This window comes from Mercenaria mercenaria, chromosome 7 (assembly GCF_021730395.1).
Source record: "Mercenaria mercenaria strain notata chromosome 7, MADL_Memer_1, whole genome shotgun sequence".
Classification (NCBI taxonomy): domain Eukaryota; kingdom Metazoa; phylum Mollusca; class Bivalvia; order Venerida; family Veneridae; genus Mercenaria; species Mercenaria mercenaria.
Genome location: NC_069367.1, coordinates 42,658,985 through 42,680,005, shown reverse-complemented (window position 1 = coordinate 42,680,005; position 21,021 = coordinate 42,658,985). Strand labels below are relative to the sequence as shown.

Below are 21,021 nucleotides of genomic sequence, written 5' to 3'. Positions count from 1 at the left end.
TAATCTGCTGATTACTTTCCAGTAATTTAACATTTGCCAATTTGAGTGCAAGACTGTTTTTAACCTGACAGAGACTGAATATTTAACTTACTTACAGTTGGTCAATAATGATTTGGTTTTTGTCTTCTTTTTTTTGCATAAAATCACAATTTTGGGACCACTCCTCTGATTAACCAATTAAGCTAATTACAAGTCTAGATAGACACTACCTATTAGGCATGTTTTAATGTCATGTGACCACCATTGGAAACTATTTTTTCATCGGTGTAATGTTAATTTAGGAGTGAGTTTCGTGTTTCCAATTAAGATAATAGTTCATAAATGGTTAAGGTATCTAATTATGGCAACATTTAACTTAATTAATTTTCATTGGCTTCACCTTGAAGTGAACTCTTACGGATACATTGAATTTCAGTCATTGCTGTTAGTGTGATAGCATACTAAACTAACTCTTTCGTGTACATGCAGGATTGTTTTGATTTAGTAATATCAGTGAAGAGTCCTTGGATGTATAGAGGAAGCAAGATAAAGTGGAATTTTTATGCAAATTAGAATTGTTCTGAAAATGAAAATATGAGTTAATGCCTTACATATTGACAGGAAGAAATAAATTTGCTCAAATAAGGATTTTGAAAAGTCAGAATTTTACAAGCAGTAAAATGTGCAACTTTGAGTAGTTTTGTGCTAAATGTGCAATTTCTTACCCAAAAGGGTGTTATAAATGTGTAACTTTAATCATGTATTATACAAGAATAATGCATGCTGAATTTATGCAGGCAGAATTTATGCATGGATATGGTGACATTGGTAATGCGTTTTTTCTTCACATTATAAAGAAGTTGTTACTTTTTTAATTACCAAAACATTGTATTGCTGTATTTGAGATAAAAATGTTAGTTTTTAGCTCACCTGAGCAATGCTCAGGTGAGTTTTTCTGATCGCTCGATGTCGGCGTCCGGCATCTGTCTGTCGTCTGTCGTCTGTCAACATTTAGCTTGTGTATGCGATAGAGGCTGTATTTTTCAACTGATCTTCATGAAATTTGGTCAGAATGATTACCTTTATGAAATCTAGGCCGAGTTCGAAATTGGGTCATCTGGGTTCAAAAACTAGGTCATTAGGTCAAATCAAGGAAAAACCTTGTGTATGTGATAGAGGCTGTATTTTTCAATTGAACTTCATGAATTTTGGTCAGAATGTTTACCTTGATGAAATCTAGGCCGAGTTTGAAAATGGGTCATATGGGGTCAAAAACTAGGTCACTAGGTCAAATCAAGGAAAAACATTGTGTATGCGTTAGAGGCTGTATTTTTCAACTGATCTTCATGAAATTTTGTCAGAATGATTATCTTGATGAAATCTAGGCTGAGTTCGAAAATGGGTCATCTGGGGTCAAAAACTAGGTCACTAGGTCAAATCAAAGAAAAACCTTGTGTATGCGATAGAGGCTGTATTTTTCAAGTGAACTTCATGAATTTTGGTCAGAATGATAACCTTGATGAAATCTAGGCCGAGTTCAAAAATGGGTCATCTAGGTTCAAAAATTAGGTCACTAGGTCAAATCAAAGAAAAACCTTGTGTATGCGAAAGAGGCTGTATTTTTCAACTGATCTTCATGAAATATAGTCAGAATGATTTCATTGATAAAATGTAGGCAGAGTTAGAAAATGGGTCATCTAGGGTCAGAAACTAGGTCACTAGGTCAAATCGAAGAAAAATATTGTGTATGCAATAGAGGCTGTATTTTTCAATTGATCTTCATGAAATTTGGTCAGAGTGATTGCCTTGATGAAATCTAGGTCGAGTTTGAATATGGTTTATCTGAGATCAAAAACTAGGTCACTAGGTCAAATTAAAGAAAAAACTTGTGTATGCGATAGAGGCTGTGTTTTTCAGTTGATTTTTATGAAATTTGGCCAGGATGTTTGCCTTGATGAAATTTACGTTGAGTTTGAATATGGGTCATCTGGGGTCAAAAACTAGGTCACTAGGTCAAATCAAAGAAAACATTTGTGTATGTTATAGAGGCTGTATTTTTCAATTGATCTTCATGAATTTTGGTCGGAATGATTGCCTTTATGAAATCTAGGCCAAGTTCAAAAATGGGTTATCTGGGATCAAAAACTAGGTCACTAGGTCAAATTTAATAAAAACCTTGTGTATGCAATAGAGACTGTATTTTTCAATTGATCTTCATTAATTTTGGTCAGAATGATTGCCTTGATAAAATCTAGGTCCAGTTTGAACATGCGTCATCTAGGGTAAAAAACTAGGTCACTAGGTCAAAATAAAGAAAAATCTTGTGTATGCGATAGAGACTGTATTTTTCAATTGATTTTTATGAAATTTGGTCAGGATGATTGCCTTAATGAAATCTAGGTCGACTTTGAATATGGGTCATCTGGGGTCAGAAACTAGGTCACTTGGTCAAATCAAAGAAAAAACTTGTGTATGTGATAGAGGCTGTATTTTTCAATTGATCTTCATGAATTTTGGTCAGAATGATTGCCTTGATAAAATCTAGGTTGAATTTGAACATGGGTCATCTAGGATCAAAAACTAGGTCACTAGGTCATATCTAAGAAAATGCTTGTTTAATCTCAAGAGACCAATTTTTTTGGTCCAATCTGAATGAAAATTGGTCAGAATATTTGTTTCCATGAAATCACTAGGTCAAACATGTTTTACACTGTTATGGTGTGTTTCTTAGGTGAGCGACCTAGGGCCATCTTAGCCCTCTTGTTTAAAGATGAAATGTAATGAACAGTATATTGTTTGATATTGACATGTAATCTATAAGTAATGCTATACTTTCAGTTATGCATGGAGAAGAAAGCAGTACTATTGTGGAAGGAGAGATCTCAGAGGATGGCAGAAGATTTAAGGTTAATATATTGTTATTCATTTAAAAAAAAAAAAAACATGCCTGTGTTGCGAAAATTTGATTTTGAAGATGTGAACATTTATTTTAATGACATGTGAAAACAACAACTGTGAAATTCCAGAAATATTTCCAGATATTTCCTTTTCTCAGACACATTGTTTGAACATAAAGGTTAGAGGCCAAAGATCAGTTAAGCCAACCAAATTATAGGCCCTGCATGGCACGTCTGCAAAACATACATACAATCCAACTTGTGCTAATGGTTACCTTTTATAAGCAATTACCTGTTATCAATGGTCACTTTCAATTTCTATCTCCTATGACAAATTTTCATCTTTAATGTACTGTATTAATTTAAATGGCCACTTGCTTTATTTTGTCTGCAGCAGCTGTTTTTCATCCCCTTGCCAATCTCATTTAATAGTCACTCTACACTTTCTCTTGCCAAAAATATAAACAAGACAGGTTGTTAAAGTGGCTTAAGCTGCTTATATGTGCTAAAAGCTTCTCTCGGAATTATAGAATTAAAATTGATTTAAAAAAAAAATATCAGTGACTTCTTTATGTTATGGTTAGTGTCAATTAACTTCAGCTGCAAGCATTAAATGGACATGTCAGTGTTAAGAATATGCATGTAAGTATTTTATGTTATTTATATGATATTATTATTCTTATTATTATATTTTTAGCTCACCTGTCACATAGTGACAAGGTGAGCTTTTGTGATCACCCTTCGTCCGTCGTCAGTCCGTCCGTCCGTGCGTGCGTGCGTCCGTCCGTCAACAATTTCTTGTCTGCACGATAGTGGTTTCATTTATGATTTTATTTTAACCAAACTTGCACACAACTTGTATCACCATAAGATCTCGGTTCCTTTCTTGAACTGGCCAGATCCCACTATGGGTTCCAGAGTTATGGCCCCTGAAAGGGCCAAAATCAGCTATTTTGACCTTGTCTGCACAATAGCAGCTTTATTTTTAATTTGATTTTTACCAAACTGGCACACAACTTGTATCACCATAAGATCTTGGTTCCATTTCTTGAACTGGCCAGATTCCATTATGGGCTCCAGCGTTATGGCCCCTGAAAGGGCCAGAATTAGCTATTTTGACCTTGTCTGCACAATAGCAGCTTCATTTATGATTTTATTTTAACCAAACTTGCACATAACTTGTATCACTATAAGATCTTTGTTCCTTTTTTGAACTGGCTAGATTCCGTTATGGGTACCGGAGTTACGGCCCCTGAAAGGGCCAGAATTAGCTATTTTGACCTTGTCTGCACAATAGCAGCTTCATTTATGATTTGAATTTAATCAAACTTGCACAAAACTTCTGTTGCCATAAGATCTCAGTTCCTTTATTGAACCGGCCAGATCCCTTAATGGGTTCCAGAGTTATGACCCCTGAAAGGGCCAAAATTAGCTATTTTGACCTTGTCTGCACAATAGCAGCTTCATTTATGATTTGATTTTAACCAAACTTGCACACAACTTGTATCACCACAAGATCTTGGTTCCTTTTTGAACTGGCCAGATTCCATCATGGGTTCTAGAGTTATGGCCCCTTAAAGGTCCAAAATTGGCTATTTTGGCTTTCGCAGCCATATAGAGACTTCATTTATGGTTTTATTTGATACAAACTTCCAAAATATCTTCAACAATAATAAATCTTGGATTCCATGGCAAATCAGATTCAGTCGTAGGTTCCAGAGTTATTTTGTATCTGATTACCTCCCCTGATTGTAATCAAAATGGATTTATATCAGTAAGTACTTATAGCACTTATTTGAAATTTCATTATTGTCATTAGTTGCACTGAGCCAATCAGGGTAGATAACTATGGACTGATTTTATGTCAAATTACCTCCCTTTATTTCAAATTAAAATGGGTATATCTCCGTAACTAATGAAGATACTGATCTGAAATTTCATTTATATCAACAGATTTATTTGGCAGATCCTTCTTTTGTTCACTTACAATAATTTTCTTTTTAATTACTTCCCTTTTACGTTACTATAAATAGCTTATTTTTAGTAACTTTTTTAATATTGGCCGTAGGGAAAAACCGAGACCACTTTTCTGTGGTACAACATGGATGGTACCATCAATTTTTAGGTGTATTTTGACATATCTGTACCTTGTTAGAATTTTTTTTCTTTTTGGTTAAATTTCTTTCCTTTGTTGTTCCTGTCCTTTGGACAGATATATTTCTGAGGACCTTCTTGTCCTCAAGTGCAATGATAACAGGTGAGCGATATAGGGCCATCATGGCCCTCTTGTTTATTATTATTATTATATTAGAACTGACTGATTTATAGATATCCAATGGCCATCTTTCACTTATAATGAATATTTTGTCTTCAGATCATACATGTGATAAGTTCAGAATCCCAAAACTGGAGGTTTGCCATTTTTCAGCTGGAGTTGGGGTCTCAAAACTGGAGGTTTTTTATCGACATAAATTACGCGCACGGACACAAAATTTAGAGACAAAATCCAACATTTTAGGCCGCACAATAACGCATAACCCTACACCAGAAGAAACAATCCTCATAACTCTTGATTAGAAGTTTTATATAATGTCCAGTATCTCTGTTACATTCAAAGCTATTGACTATTATGCTCCTTAAATACTGGCAAAGCTTTAATTGCCCCTTTTACTGGCATAGCTTTAATTCAGAGTCAATCACTGAGAAAAGTCGAGCATGCTGTCTTACAGAAGCTCCCTCTTGTTCTAACTAAGTAACTTTCTTGACAGGTTAAATTTGTAGAAACAAAGTCTCAATTTAGGGGTGAAATGGTTGTGAACATGCATTAACATTATTCAAATCGAGGACTGAAAAAAAATCGAAGCTCTAAATTGGTCTGAACACAACTCCTAAATTAATTCCTTACCCCACCCACTTTCGTATAAAAATGCTGATCATTAATGATTTTGACATGAAAAACAGAAAACAGAAATGCATCAACATGTCTTTACCCTTACCAAAATAATGTAGATTGATATCAAATCAGTGAGTGCGTGTTTTCATCCATTTTTCAATGAAATAAGTCCGACTTTATTAGCAAATTAATTTTGTAAACATTGGAAGAAAATGGCGTAACTGCATAAGGGGAAATAACATTCATTTTCTAAGAATAGTAATGGGTTGGTTTTTCCAACAATTATTTATGTGATTTTATTATTGAATAATCAAAAAATCATTTCAGCTGGGAATTATTTCTTATAACTGGGTGTTTTTTTTTTTTTTTTGCTTCAAACTGGTAAAAAATGGAGCCTAAATGGCTTTGAGAATAGACCGATATTCGGCTCCGTGAGACAGGTGGAAAAGACCCAGCTTGTCTAATATAATCCCTTATCAAAACAATCATGTTACCAAAATTCACCTGTGAAAAACAACTCTTTCCTCCAGCTACATGTGTGTCAAACATGTATATTACACAACATTCCGTGACACTTTGATTTACTGATTTTTTTTTTTTTTTTTTTTTTTTTTTTTTACGGGAGGCAAGGTGAAAAAATCGGGATTTTGACCCTCCCGCGCGGGAGATCACATGTATGCTTCAGATATTTACTTCAAATGTAGAAAATCCTCATCAAATGTATTAAAGTTTACTATTGTATATATAGAGCTTCATTCATAATTAAATGTCATGCAGTAACAATCCATTGTTAAAAAACTTCCATTTTTTTTAGCGGTAGTACACATTTATGTTGTGTTTAGCTTAACATTGTATACAGTCACAGTGTGTACTATTTAAAACCTAATGCTTTGTACTGTTATTACATATAAACATGTTAATTTTAGGTTTACATAAACTTTATGTAGTACCGGTAGTTGTTCATGTTTTCAAATGTGAAATTTGGGTCTTATATACTTTAACATTTAGCCTGCTGGTAGCTAGTGATTCTGCCTTTGCGACCAGTGCAGACCAAGATCAGCCTGCACATCTGTGCAGGCTGATCATGGTCTGCACTGTTCGCTATTCAGTCAGTAAATTTTCAGTGAACACTCCTTTGAATAATAAATGGTATTGCCAAGATTGAATGATGGACCAGTTCATTGTAGAAATTTAGCAGGCTAAAGGTTAACTTGAATATTTTTAAAATGATTTAACTGAATTCTTTATTTCTCTATTGGTTTTGATGATAATATTGTGAATGAAATAAATGTAAAGATAAATCATAAATCCGTTGGCCACTTGACTTGAAACAGTAGTGTTTTGAACTTTATATGTATTTATGTATGGTTGACAAATTACCACAAGTCTTAAATATACAGTACTGGTTTCGAAGATGTTTCCGTCATAAAATGAAGGTTTTTAAAATATCTTTTTTCTTGAACGTTTCAGTTCCGTAAAATGCTCCCAAAGAGAACACCTTAGCTCTTCTGCTTTACGAAAACATGAATATCAATAGTGTCTAGCGCACGTGATAACACACAGAGGGGCTCCAAAAGGGAGGAATAAATAGAGCTGAATTCTTAACTTTATCATGACATCACTGAACATAAGGGGTTCTAACTGACCAATCAGAGAGCTGCATTTTCAAGTACCTGCCAGTTTCCACTTGGGTATAACGAAGTATATTTACAATGAAAATATAGTGACTTTAGAAATAAATATCACACTACTTTAGAAATTAAATTCAGATTTTTCACTGCACAAGCCCCAGTTGATGCTACAAACAACAAAACTTTGAAGTTTCATTGAAATGATTTATGGATTTAATACCTTTATTTTAGTTTAAAGTTTGAGATTTAACACAGGGAGTCTATGATAAAGTCCGAGTAAAATGTAATTAATACCCAAGTGAAATAAGTATCATTCCACAATGTTTTGGACATGTTAAAATTATGAATCGGTTGACTACAGAAGCAGTTTCTGTCATCAATTTTTGTTTTAATATTTATGTACAATTTTACAGTGAATACGACTAGAAAAGCACCATCCGTGTTTTTTTTAATCTTTCTGGTGAAATTAATTAATACAATTTTAAGAAATTTGAAGGTTCATGTGTTAAATTAGGCTTGTTGAAAATAGGAGGTAAAAAAAAAGCAAAACCTGAGACTCGAACTCGCGATCTCATGCTTGTGGAGGCGATGTTCTACCGATGCACAAAAATGACTCATTTTTATCTTTATTATGTATTTTTGGTAAACCATCTGGTTTCGACTGCAAAAAGGAGGAACTTTCAACTTAATTGGGGATTACAGAGGTATTCTTTGCGCATGCGCATTGGTTGCACGTGAAATCCCCCATGTGCGGAATGTAAACAAAACAATTATAGAATGAACAATTCGAGTTTTCTTGGAAAGTTTTTACCCTTTGCTGCTGAAATTTCACAGAGCTCTGGATTGCAGGGTAGCGTTGTGGAAACAATCTCGACTTCATTGTGAAGAATGTCACGAAACGTAAAATAATGCGTTGACGGATACTACTACCCGACGGAAACTGCTTCGAAACCAGTAAAATATGAATAGACTTTTTCATTCAGTAATACTTGAGTAAGATATATTGTCCACATTTCATATATATGTGTCATGGTTTCCACAGACATAATTTGTACTCTCGAAAATATCACTACCTGCTGTAGGTGGTCACCTGTTTTAAGCAGTCCATTTGACCTTTTGACTGTATTCAGAAATATTGTGACAGTGAAATGTAGTCAAATTAAGAAGTTTTTACACACCAGTATAATGGGTTTTGAAAAAGTCTCTTAATATATAGAATTGTTTTGCTCAAATGTTCAAAATGTTCATTTGTAAAAATAGGCATATTTGATATTGTTACAGTTTAAAGCAAATCACAACAAGAAAGGACCATATGATTTTGGACAGCTCAAGTCAGTGCAGGACCTTAGTGGTGAACATACAGTAAGTCTCTGGCTCTGAAATCTTTCTATTTTCATTTAGGTAACCATTTTTTTTAAGGAATACATAGTATGAGGTGTTATGTATTTATTTCACAAGGTTCCTGTTGTGTGTGTTGATTTCTACACATTCTGCATGTAGTCTAGAACTGAATACTGAGACCAGTCTAGGACAGACTCTTTTTCCATTGGTCAGTTTCAAGGTTGTGCTCAGAAGCGGCCAATCGGATGCTAGATGTTTGAGACTGGTTTCCATATTATTCTGCAACTCTTGCAATGAGTGATAAAAGTCTATTAACAAACATTTTTCTAGCATTATGTGAGTTTCTGAAATATGTATGCATCTCTTATTATAGACATTTCTGACAAATGTATGTATTTCTCATAATGGTGGTTTTCGAAAAATTTATGTTGTTTGCACTATGGGAGTTTCTGAAAAAAAGAGTGTACATTTCACATTATGGGAGTTTCTGAAAAAAGGTGTATTTCACATAATGGTAGTTTCTGAGAATGTATGGATCTTGAATAGTTGCATAACAAGACATGGGAGGCACAGTGGTAGAGGGTCAACATCCTGTTATGGATGAAGCATCTTGGAATCCCAGTGAGAGCAGATGGAGGCATTGTAGGAAATCCCATACCAAGGCAGCAAGTATTGGTCAGGAATTCAGGAAGTAGTCATAAGGCATATAGTTAAAGTTGTGATACCTTTCTCTACAATTAGTGTGAAATAAATAGGTTTAAAGTAAACAGTGGCATAATATAGGTCATCAGCCACAACCACTTAAACAGTGGCATGACATAGGTCAGCAACCATAACCACTTGAACAGTGGCATGACATAGGTCAGCAACCATAACCACTTGAACAGTGGCATGACATAGGTCAGCAACCATAACCACTTGAACAGTGGCATGATAAAGGTAAGCAGACATAACCACTTGAACAGTGGCATGATATAGGTAAGCAGACATAACCACTTGAACAGTGGCATGATATAGGTAAGCAGACATAACCACTCGAACAGTGGCATGATATAGGTAAGCAGCCATAACCACTCAAACAGTGGCATGATATAGGTAAGCAGCCATAACCACTCGAACAGTAAGCAGTCATAACCACTCGAACAGTGGCATGATGTAGGTAAGCAGCCATAACCACTAGAACAGTGAAATGATGTAGGTAAGCAGCCATAACCACTTGAACAGTGGCATGATATAGGTAAGCAGCCATAACCACTCGAACAGTGCATGATATAGGTAAGCAGCCAGAACCACTCGAACAGTGGCATGATATAGGTATGCAGCCAAATCCACTCGAACAGTGGCATGATCTAGGTAAGCAGCCATAACCACTCGAACAGTGGCATGATGTAGGTAAGCAGCCATAACCACTTGAACAGTGGCATGATGTAGGTATGCAGCCATAACCACTCGAACAGTGGCATGATATGGACGGATAGCTCAGTGGTTTGCACACTGGCCTTCCAATCCTGAGGTCGGGGGTTCGATCCCCGGCAGCTACTCGGGAATTTTCAGAAACGCTTTTCAGTGTTTCCCACCCAACTAGAGGTGTACTGGTCAGGAACCCAGGCAATCCTTGCGTGTATCAGTGCTATACACTGGGCACCTTAAAGAACCAGGCTGTCTATTCGAAACGAGCTAGGCTAAGTTAGCCGGACAAGCCTGTATCTGATTTCTGATCTCTCTGTCGTGGGGGCTTTGTCTCACTCTGTCCCTCTGGTCAGATCGCTCTGTGTCTGTACTAGTAGAGGATGAATTATGTGACCTGTGTGGCTGCATTTGAACTATGTAAAGCGCCTTTGAACGTGAAATTGATCATGAAAAGGGCGCTATATAAATCTGGTTTAATAATAATAATAATGATAATATAGGTAAGCAGCCATAACCACTCGAACAGTGGCATGATATAGGTAAGCAGCCATAACCACTTGAACAGTGGCATGATATAGGCAAGCAGACATAACCACTTGAACAGTGGCATGAGGTCAGCAACCACAACAACTTGATGACTGTGAAGTGCCCTGCCCTGGGGTTATTATGATTTAATGGATATTGAAATACTTTGACTGTGTGACAATTTATAAAAGAAAATAAATTTGGCTGTAAATGTTTCTTACGTCTGATTTCAGGGTGCAGTGTGGGCGATGAAGTTCTCACCATGTGGAAGGTTACTGGTAAGTTAAAATAACTTCACCCTGGTTGTAATACATGCAAGATTTTTATGCCCCCACACATTTATGTGGGGGGCATATAGCGTTCCTGCAGTCCGTACGTCCGTACGACAGTTCATCTGTACGTCCCGAAATCTTCTGTGATTATTTTTACTGCAGTTATGGCCCTTCGATAGTTTTACTATATAGAATATAGAGAAAAGTCTTGTGTATCCAACTCCTCAAACACTATTGAAAGGATATGCTTGAAAGTTTCACAGATGAAGGACCTTCCTGTGAAGATGACCATAAATAATGGATGTTTTTCTGTTGATATTTTTTCTAGAATTATAGCCCTTTCTTGATAAAAACATTGCTATTTAGAGGATGGCACAGTATGTGGGGACATCCCTGTCCTATGGCCACAGTTCTAGTTTTTGAGTCGGCTAAAGGCTGAAAGCCTTTTGACGAGTCCTTGCTGTTCAGCGATTCTCTAAATGGACCGAATAACACGTGAAGGGATGTAGTTCCATTAGATTTCTCAAACTTCAAACAGTTCACGGCATGAATGAAGTTAAGTTGTGTCAATTCCCTTTGCTATGACCAATATACGATGTAATCTGTCATATTTATGACTTGTAATTGTGCAATACTCGAATGTAACTCATTAAGCATAAATGTGCATTTTAAGAATTGCGCAGGCTTACAAAGCTTGGGTAACATCCAGCGAAAGACAAAAAATAGTTCCACAGGGCTCCAGATAAGATGCGTATTAGCGTAAATTACGTATAGAAATAATGCAAATACGCATGTTTAATAATTTCTAAGCGTATAAAAACATATATAAAATTACAGAAACGCACACAATGCTTTTTTAAAAACAAAATCTGAATCGTCTGGATGCGTTAGGTAACATAGCCGATCAGCCTTAATTCTCCCACATTGAACGTAAACACGCATCGTATGATTTCTATAAACTTTGTGTGGGTTGAATTTTGCAGTCAGTAAACGGATAAATTATCGGAAGAAGAAGCTCTTACTGGTTTGTTTAGTTACTACTGATATTAAAAATGATTTTAATTCTTATTTTTCGAGAAATAAACAAATCGGCGAAACATTAAATTGTATTTTCTTGTAGTTTTTGAAATCGAAAGTAGATCGTCTATGTTTGGCTGCTTTCACAAATCGAAACAACTTTTTTATGAAAAGATTTAAATAAGAGGTAATTTAACCGTAAACTTCAATGTCAGATACCGCCAATTGCTGCTAAATGTCTTCGTATCATCACAATTTGTAAAATATATCGTTGAAACTGGAGAAAAGTGTAATCGTATCCGGATATAATATTTTGGGTAAATATCGAGCTGTGTTATGAAATTTTAAGAAAAAAACTAAAAACAAACTGAAACTGGTAGACTATACTGTCAGTACATCAATCATTAGCCGACTCAGGCCCTTCAGGCCTTTGATTTACTGTTTTTGCAAACTGAACATTTTCTTTGACACTGCTGGGCAGGATGTAACATTGGTGAATTCAACAAAAAGAAAACCACTTAAAGCAGCTTCTTTATGAATCAATTGTGTTAAAAATTTAATCCTCCCTTTAAACATTTTGAAGATATATAATGTTTCAATATGTATAAATGAGTACAGGAGCAGCAGATTCAGAAAAAAATCCATTATTTGGGATTTAACTAAATAAGCAAAGTTTGTTTGAAACCTAGAAGTTGTGCTGAATATAATGCATTCTTTCATTTTGTTTTCAGGCTACAGGAGGCCAGGACAGTGTTCTCAGGATCTGGGTTCTAGATTCAGCATACAACTACTTTGATGACATGAGACAGAAATATGTTGAAAGTGAGTTCTTCAAATGTATTCTTCCAGTATCATTTGTGCCTTTGATAAAGTGCCTGTAGAAGGATGTAATATTTTCAGATTTGTATAGAAAGACCATGTTACATTGCTTTACCTTCCTTAAGATTCTAGCATTTTCATTGATTTAAAAGTCATCAGATGGTGACCCCTATATTTCTGTGGAGGGTCAGAAAGTCTTGTAGTCAGGTTAGGCTAAATGTAAGTGCTCATTAAAACAGTTCAGTTATTGGATTTGATAATGACCCGCCATAAAAATATGTAGGGTAGGTATGATAAATAGGGAGGTCCTGCCCCCATATGTCATGCTGACACCACATATTTCCTTTGGAGGGTCACTAACAAATCCAGTAATTAATATTGTAAGAGTAAATATGGTCTTTATAAATATGAAGTTGGTCATTTTACATGGGTCAAAACACACTGCTGCGGATTACTGATACATGACATCAGTGATCTTTATGGTCAGCAGGTCGCAAAACATAGGCAGTCTTCAACACAGGTGTTACTGTAGATGAAAATTTTACATAATGAATACAAAAAATAACTGGAATTTATACTTATAACAGATTATGAGAGAGACAGAGTAACTACCGGCAATATACCTATTATAATGTTTTAATGATGTACTCACTACGTGTAATTTCAGTGAAAGTTTCTCCAGCCCCGTCTCAGGAAAGTCTCAGTTCAATACCATCTCTGTCTTCAGAACAGTCTTCTATGGAGTTAGGGGTAAGTGTACATTATCATGTACGTATTTGTACATGTCATGGCACTTTTAATTTTAGGGTAAATGTCTCAATTCTACATAGTTTAAGTGTTTGAAATTAAGAGATGACAGGCTTTGTGTGTCCTGCTTATGTATGCAAGAGTTCAACAGTTGAATTCTGATATAACCATAGGTTGCATGTTGATTAAAAGTTTAGATGCATATATTGTTATTCACCTTCTTTCAAGTATTACTGATTTAGGTGAGTACTGTAAAGAGTTGAATAATTATACAAGCTAAAGCTATTTCACACAATGTGTTGAAAAGTGTGGTTTCTTCCATATTGTTTGATGTATTGAATAACTCTATTTTTGAATGCCACTGAAACTGTTCTTTATGAAGGTGTGTAACCATCTCCCCACAAACTCTAGTAAGCTCATAATGAGTATGTTTGAGGAATGTTTATATAATGATTGCTGTAGATATATTACTTACAGGTACTGTAAATCCGGTATTATTCGCGGTGTTTTAATTTTCGCTATTTTTCGCGAATCGGGTGCATCGCGAATTGATAAATCCGCTTAAGTTTCCTTCCATAACATACAGTCATATCCAGAAAAAAATGTCCCAAAAGTTCAGCAATGAATACTAACCGCATGTACGCGATGTTTATTGAATGAACTTTGACTTATTTCAATGTCTGATGATACCTATATTATAAAAATCCTTGAAACTACATTTCATGTATAATATACCACTAAAATACAGAATTAACGCTAAGGTGTAGAGGTTGGATCTACATGTAGCTGGCAGGGATGTCTATAACATGACAACTTTGTTTTTAACAGGCTATGGAGAGTTTCTCCTTAGTGCAAATTGTATGATCTGTATCATTTATCTTCTTGACAAACCTGATTTTTTACACATTTTGTTCAGATAACAATAGTGATTAGCGGATAATTTATCACACCATTGTATTAAATACTTGCAATTTACAATTATCTATGAAAGGACTGTAACAAACTTTCAACATTTGATCAGCTATTAAATGTAATAAAAATAAGCGACCATAAATTGAATAAAGGATTAAAAGGCTCCATTCAATCAATTTAAGTCAAAAACAAAAGCAATTTGTGTGAATAAAGTAACAGATTACTAATACGAAATGACCGTTACGGACCATGTACATTTAACGAGTCTTTGGCATGCATAAATTCTGTACGGTACACAAGAATGGGCATTAATGCATGAATTCCGGAATTGGAATTTCGCCAATATTAGATAAGAACCTTCGTGAATTTTAATTTCTGACCCTCCAGTCGCGAATTCATAAATCCGTGAAGTAATTCAGGGTGCGGGAGTTCGCGAAATAAAGATCACGCGAATATAATGTGATTAACAGTATGATAAATATTTCAGGCAACAGCGGAGACTGTTGAAGACAGCAGAAAAGGTCCATTTAAGACAAAGCCATTCTGTAAATACAGGGGACATACTGCTGACTTGCTCGACGTTTCGTGGTCAAAGGTGCTGAAATTTTTTACATGATTTTCAAAAGTCTACAGTAACTTTTACGTGATGTGTCATAGACTGAGGTATCCTGCATGATCTGTCTTAGTCTTAGGTATTCATCATGCAAACTTAGGTATTTTACATAATGTGCTACAGTCTTAGGTATTCTGAGTGATGTGCTGCAGACATAAGTATTCTACATGATGTGTTATAGACTTATTTATTCTACATGATGCATCATAGACTTAGGCATTCTACATGATGTGCCATAGACTTAGGTATTCTACATGATGTGCCATAGACTTAGGTATTCTACATGATGTGTCCTAGACTTAGGCATTCTACATTATGTGTCCTAGACTTAGGCATTCTACATGATGTGCCATAGACTTAGGCATTCTACATGATGTGCCATAGACTTAGGTATTCTACATGATGTGTCCTAGACTTACTTATTCTACATGATGTGCCATAGACTTATGTATTCTACATGATGCACCATAGACGTAGGTATTCTACATGATGTGCCATAGACTTAGGCATTCTACATGATGTGCCATAGACTTAGGTATTCTACATGATGCACCATAGACTTAGGTATTCTACATGATGCATCATAGACTTGGGTATTCTACATGATGTGCCATAGACTTAGGTATTCTACATGATGTGTCCTAGACTTACTTATTCTACATGATGTGCCATAGACTTAGGTATTCTACATGATGTGTCCTAGACTTACTTATTCTACATGATGTGCCATAGCCTTAGGTATTCTACATGATGCACCATAGACTTAGGTATTCTACATGATGCATCATAGACTTGGGTATTCTACATGATGTGTCATAGACTTACTTATTCTACATGATGCATCATGGACTTAGGTATTCTACATGATGTGCCATAGACTTAGGTATTCTACATGATGCATCATAGACTAAGGCATTCTACATGATGTGCCATAGACCTAGGTATTCTACATGCTGCACCATAGACTTATGTATTCTACATGATGCATCATAGACTTAGGTATTCTACATGATGCACCATAGACTTAGGTATTCTACATGATGCATCATAGACTTGGGTATTCTACATGATGTGTCCTAGACTTACTTATTCTACATGATGTGCCATAGACTTAGGTATTCTACATGATGCATCATAGACTTACTTATTCTACATGATGTGCCTTAGACTTAGGTATTCTACAGGATGCATCATAGACTTAGGTATTCTACATGATGCACCATAGACTTCGGTATTCTACATGATGCATCATAGACTTAGATATTCTACATGATGTGCCATAGACTTAGGTGTTCTACATGATGCATCATAGACTTAGTTATTCTACATGATGCACCATAGACTTAGGTATTCTACATGATGCATCATAGACTTAGATATTCTACATGATGCCCATAGACTTAGGTATTCTACATGATACATCATAGACTTAGTTATTCTACATGATGTGCCATAGACTTAGGTATTCTACATGATGCATCATAGACTTAGATATTCTACATGATGTGCCATAAATTAACTATTCTACATGATGCATCATAGACTTAGGTACTCTACATGATGTGTCATAAATTTTGCATTATGCATAATGTGTCATAGACTTTTGTATTGTGCATGATACTTTCTTGTCTGAATTGTAAATACTTAATAAACTTTTTAATTTTAACCATTTTCAGACATTTTGACATTATTATAGCTTTTTGAAAGTTTGAACTGCAGTGCTTGAATATGCAGTTGAAGCAAAACTCCATATACATATTTCAATCCAAAATAATGGGGTTACACCCAATTGACTCTGAAAACTTTTCTGTTGCTCTGGCTTTGTTTTCAGAAGCATTGGTCTAGTTATAAAATGTAAAATCTGAAATTTTGCTAAACAACATTAATGAAATGTTTAATCTGTTTTCTTAATTTGTGTACACTACCATATATTTTCAGAATTATTTTATCCTGTCATCTTCCATGGATAAGACAGTAAGATTGTGGCATTTATCACGGAGAGAATGTCTCTGTACATTTCAACATGTAGATTTTGTCACGTCTATAGTCTTTCACCCAAAGGTAGGTTTTCATTTTATCTGATGCATCAGTCATACATTTAAATGAAATTGAGTATTTACAATCCGGTCACTGCGGCCAAGTGGTTAAGGCATCTGCCTTGGGATCAAGAGGTTAAAGGTTAGAGCATTCGTCTGGGGGATGTTTGTCATGGGACTCCTTCCGAAAAGGCCGGTTCGTGCACTGCGAGCTAGTTAAATGAATGGTTACTGACTTCTATCTGCCTGGCACCTAGAGTTGGGAGGTAATTGGTATGCACAATAAAGATGTCTCATAAACCAAATTGGCTGGCTCTTTCAATAGGGATGACACTATAATATACAAGACCTTTACCTTTACCTTTTATTCTGTTAAAAAGTCTAGATATTTCTTTATTCTGTAAAAAGAGAGTCTCTCATATGGCTTGTACGGATGAGTATTTGTTGCATAATATCAACCCTTATCATGCTAGACACGATTGTTTCTGCCTTTGAGACCAGTGTAGATCATGATCAGCCTGCACATCCATGCTTTTTATTTCGATGTAAATGAGATGTGAAACCAAAATTTGTAGTCCTGTTTGGCGCCATATAACCTATACTGTGTTGGTGCGCCGTAAAACCCAAATAAACAAATGCACATCCATGCAGTCTGATCAAGATCTGCACTGTTCGCCATGCAGTCAGTATCTTTTAGGTAAGCACCCCTTTTAACAGTTAATGGCACTGTCCAAATTGAAAGATGGACAAGTTCATTATAGAAATTTAGCAGGCTAAGGGTTAATAAGGGCTTTCATATTTGTATGGATATGGATGATGTAGGATTTTGACTGTATAGTGAAGTAAGGATCTTTAGTGTCAAAATTTGAAATAATTCTTACAAACTTTAGACATTTAGGATTGTAAAACATTTGTAAAATCTAATTTTGTGGATTAATGTTGTAACAAGAATTTAAAATAGGCTTGTGTATTTCATTTAAGAAAACATAGATCTCTTCTTGAAAACCTTAGAACACCTTTTATGTTGATATATATGTTAGAGAGAGATTGATATAAGAATGCTTTTAAAGAAACAGTTATAATATAGATTTTTCATATTCATTTTCTAATTTATATATGTATTTTCCCACAAACGAAAATTAAATAAATCACTGACACTGCGGAAAATGGTTCCGTATATGGGAGTGTACGCATTCCGTATACTTCTAATATACGGGCGTATACAGAAACATTTTTCCCGTATATGGAACATTCCATATACGGGAATCCCGTATTCTTTAATTGGACATTCATGTTGTTCTCACATGGATCCGTTCATTCATACTTAGCATAAATACGTTTCAACAGTTTATGTCAGTATTCAAAGTTAGGGATTGTCAAGGTCCAAAAGTATGTTTAAGGCGTAGGTTTTGATCATAGTTTCAGGAACGATACCTTTTATATGATATTCGTATATTAGACATAAACGGGACCGTATACTCCCATATATGCACATATTTTTCGCAGTGTGAGGACACACGTTTGTGATCACATTGGCTGACTCAAAGACAGTGTTCAACTCTGTGAAGTCACACTGTTGTTTAGCTAGAATTTAGCTTAATAGGCCTCAACTGTGGGAGTTCAAGTTATTATGAAATTTTAGACTGGTATAAAGTGGTAGAGTCATAATATGATGTTTTTCCCTTTTAAATTTTCTGTATTTGTTGTAGTAATTTACACATCTTTCGTGCAGGATGACCGCTATTTTCTCAGTGGATCTTTAGATGGCAAGTTACGGCTATGGAATATTCCTGACAAGAAGGTTACCTTGTGGAATGAAGTTGGCAGTGGAAGCTTGATAACAACTGCAAACTTTTGTCATAATGGAAAATTTGCTGTCGTCGGGACTTATGATGGAAAATGTATATTTTTTAGCACAGAGGTAGGTTTACTGTTGATATACCAACGTAGTTTGTGAAATTTAGGGTGAACTAACATTACTTCCTTGGTTCAACACACTGCAATGGATAAAGAATTCTTTCATGTGAGGAAGCCTGAAGCTTTCATATGGTGGAAGATTCTATTACGGAATGCACCCATGCCTGAGGTGTTGCTAAGAGGGGTATCTTGGATCTTCCTGCACCATTTAAAGCTAAAATGTTGCCATATGACTTATGACTTAAAATTGTGTTGGTACATTTTAAATCTCAACAGCTGATTATTAGAAAGGCATTAGAGATTGTTATCCCACTCTTAATCCATTGTTTTGAGGAATACTGTCTGACTGGTACTATATGTGAACTCAAGAATTTTAGGGAAAGTTACCAATTACTTACAGGGAACACATTTAAAGTTAAAATTAAGAATACACTGTATTTTCTTTTCAGCATTTGAAATATTACACACAGATCCATGTACGCTCAACCAGAGGAAAAAATTCAAGAGGGAAAAAAATTACTGGTATAGAACCTTTACCCGGTGAAGACAAGGTATTGTCATGTTTTGAAATGCTTCATTTTAAAAAGCTTCATTTAATGTTTTCAGATATAAGAGCTTTTGTTGTCACAGTTTTGCATGTAAGCAGGTTTTTGTAGACCTATTATGCCAAATACTTTCAAAAAACACACGCGTCTTTAGCATCAAGGACAAGTTACATAACTCTAGCTTTTGTTTTGTCATAATTACGCCTTCTTTTAACTTAGGTAAAACTCGTTCTACATGAGTAAGCAGGTTTCTTTGAAACTGTGAGGTCAGATGCTTTCAGTCTCCATACAAGTCTTTGACATCATGAGGTGACCTCATAGGGAAAGTTACATAATCTCTGATTTTTAGTTTTGTTAGAATTGTGCTATTTTTTTCATCCAGAAATTTTTGTGAAAGTTTTGCCTGTAAGCAGGTTTCTCAATAACTGTTGTACTGAATGTTTTCAAACTACTAATAAGTCTTCAGTATCATGGATTGAACATTCTGAGCCATATTTGATTTTCCAACTTGCAGTTTGCAAAATGATATTATTTTCTTTCAACTTAAAAATGTTGACTGAAGCTTTTGTATATTTGTTAGTGTTAAATGGAATTGCTTCAAATATTGCAGGGTGCTGTCGTTAGACAGTTCTTATATAGAGGATATTACATGAATGTCTTATCATGTTGACTTTATTAAAGTTGAATAAAACGATAAAATGCGAGGCTCTGCCGAGCATTTTATCAATTTTATTCAAGGAGTTTGATAAATTCAATATGGAAAGTCACAAATGTATTATTCTTTTTATCACATGTTAGCTTTTCCTGCCGAAACATCAAAAATTCTACTTTTTTTTACTATATTAACAAGCTGATTTAACCAACGTCTCCTATACTATAAATGACGTCTACATCAAAGCTTTATTACACTTGTGCATTATCATTTTTAGCTCATCTGATTTTTTGAAAAAAAATGATGAGTTATTGTCATCACTTGAGCGGTTGTCGGCGTCGGCGTCTGCGTCGGCATTGCCTGGTTAAGTTTTATGTTTAGGTCAGCTTTTCTCCTAAACTATCAAAGCTATTGCTTTGAAACTTGGAATACTTGTTCACCATCATAAGCTGACCCTGTATAGCAAGAAACATAACTCCATCTTGCTTTTTGCAAGATTTATGGCCCCTTTTGTACTTAGAAAATATCAGATTTCTTGGTTAAGTTTTATGTTTAGGTCAACTTTTCTCCTAAACTATCAAAGCTTTTGCTTTGAAACTTGGAATACTTGTTCACCATCATAAGCAGACCCTGTACATCAAGAAACATAACTCCATCTTGCTTTTTGCAAGAATTATTACCCCTTTTGGACTTAGAAAATCAGTTTTCTTGGTTAAGTTTTATGTTTAGGTCAGCTTTTATCCTAAACTATCAAAGCATTCCTTTAAAACTTGCAACACTTGTTCACCATCATAAGCTGACCCTGTACAGCAAGA

General features: G+C 35.2%; 1 protein-coding gene across 1 annotated transcript in view; it reads left to right on the top strand.

The window, feature by feature from the left end:
• The window catches only part of LOC123554301 (WD repeat-containing protein 44-like), a 32,180-nt gene that overhangs the window by 4,168 nt on the left and 6,991 nt on the right, over positions 1 to 21,021 (top strand). Inside the window, exons 4-12 of the mRNA XM_053548243.1 lie at positions 2,818 to 2,885; positions 8,682 to 8,762; positions 10,910 to 10,954; positions 12,697 to 12,787; positions 13,452 to 13,534; positions 14,931 to 15,038; positions 16,995 to 17,117; positions 18,825 to 19,013; positions 19,459 to 19,560. Coding sequence (XP_053404218.1) covers positions 2,818 to 2,885; positions 8,682 to 8,762; positions 10,910 to 10,954; positions 12,697 to 12,787; positions 13,452 to 13,534; positions 14,931 to 15,038; positions 16,995 to 17,117; positions 18,825 to 19,013; positions 19,459 to 19,560 — 890 coding nt within the window. The remainder of the gene's footprint in view (positions 1 to 2,817; positions 2,886 to 8,681; positions 8,763 to 10,909; positions 10,955 to 12,696; positions 12,788 to 13,451; positions 13,535 to 14,930; positions 15,039 to 16,994; positions 17,118 to 18,824; positions 19,014 to 19,458; positions 19,561 to 21,021) is intronic.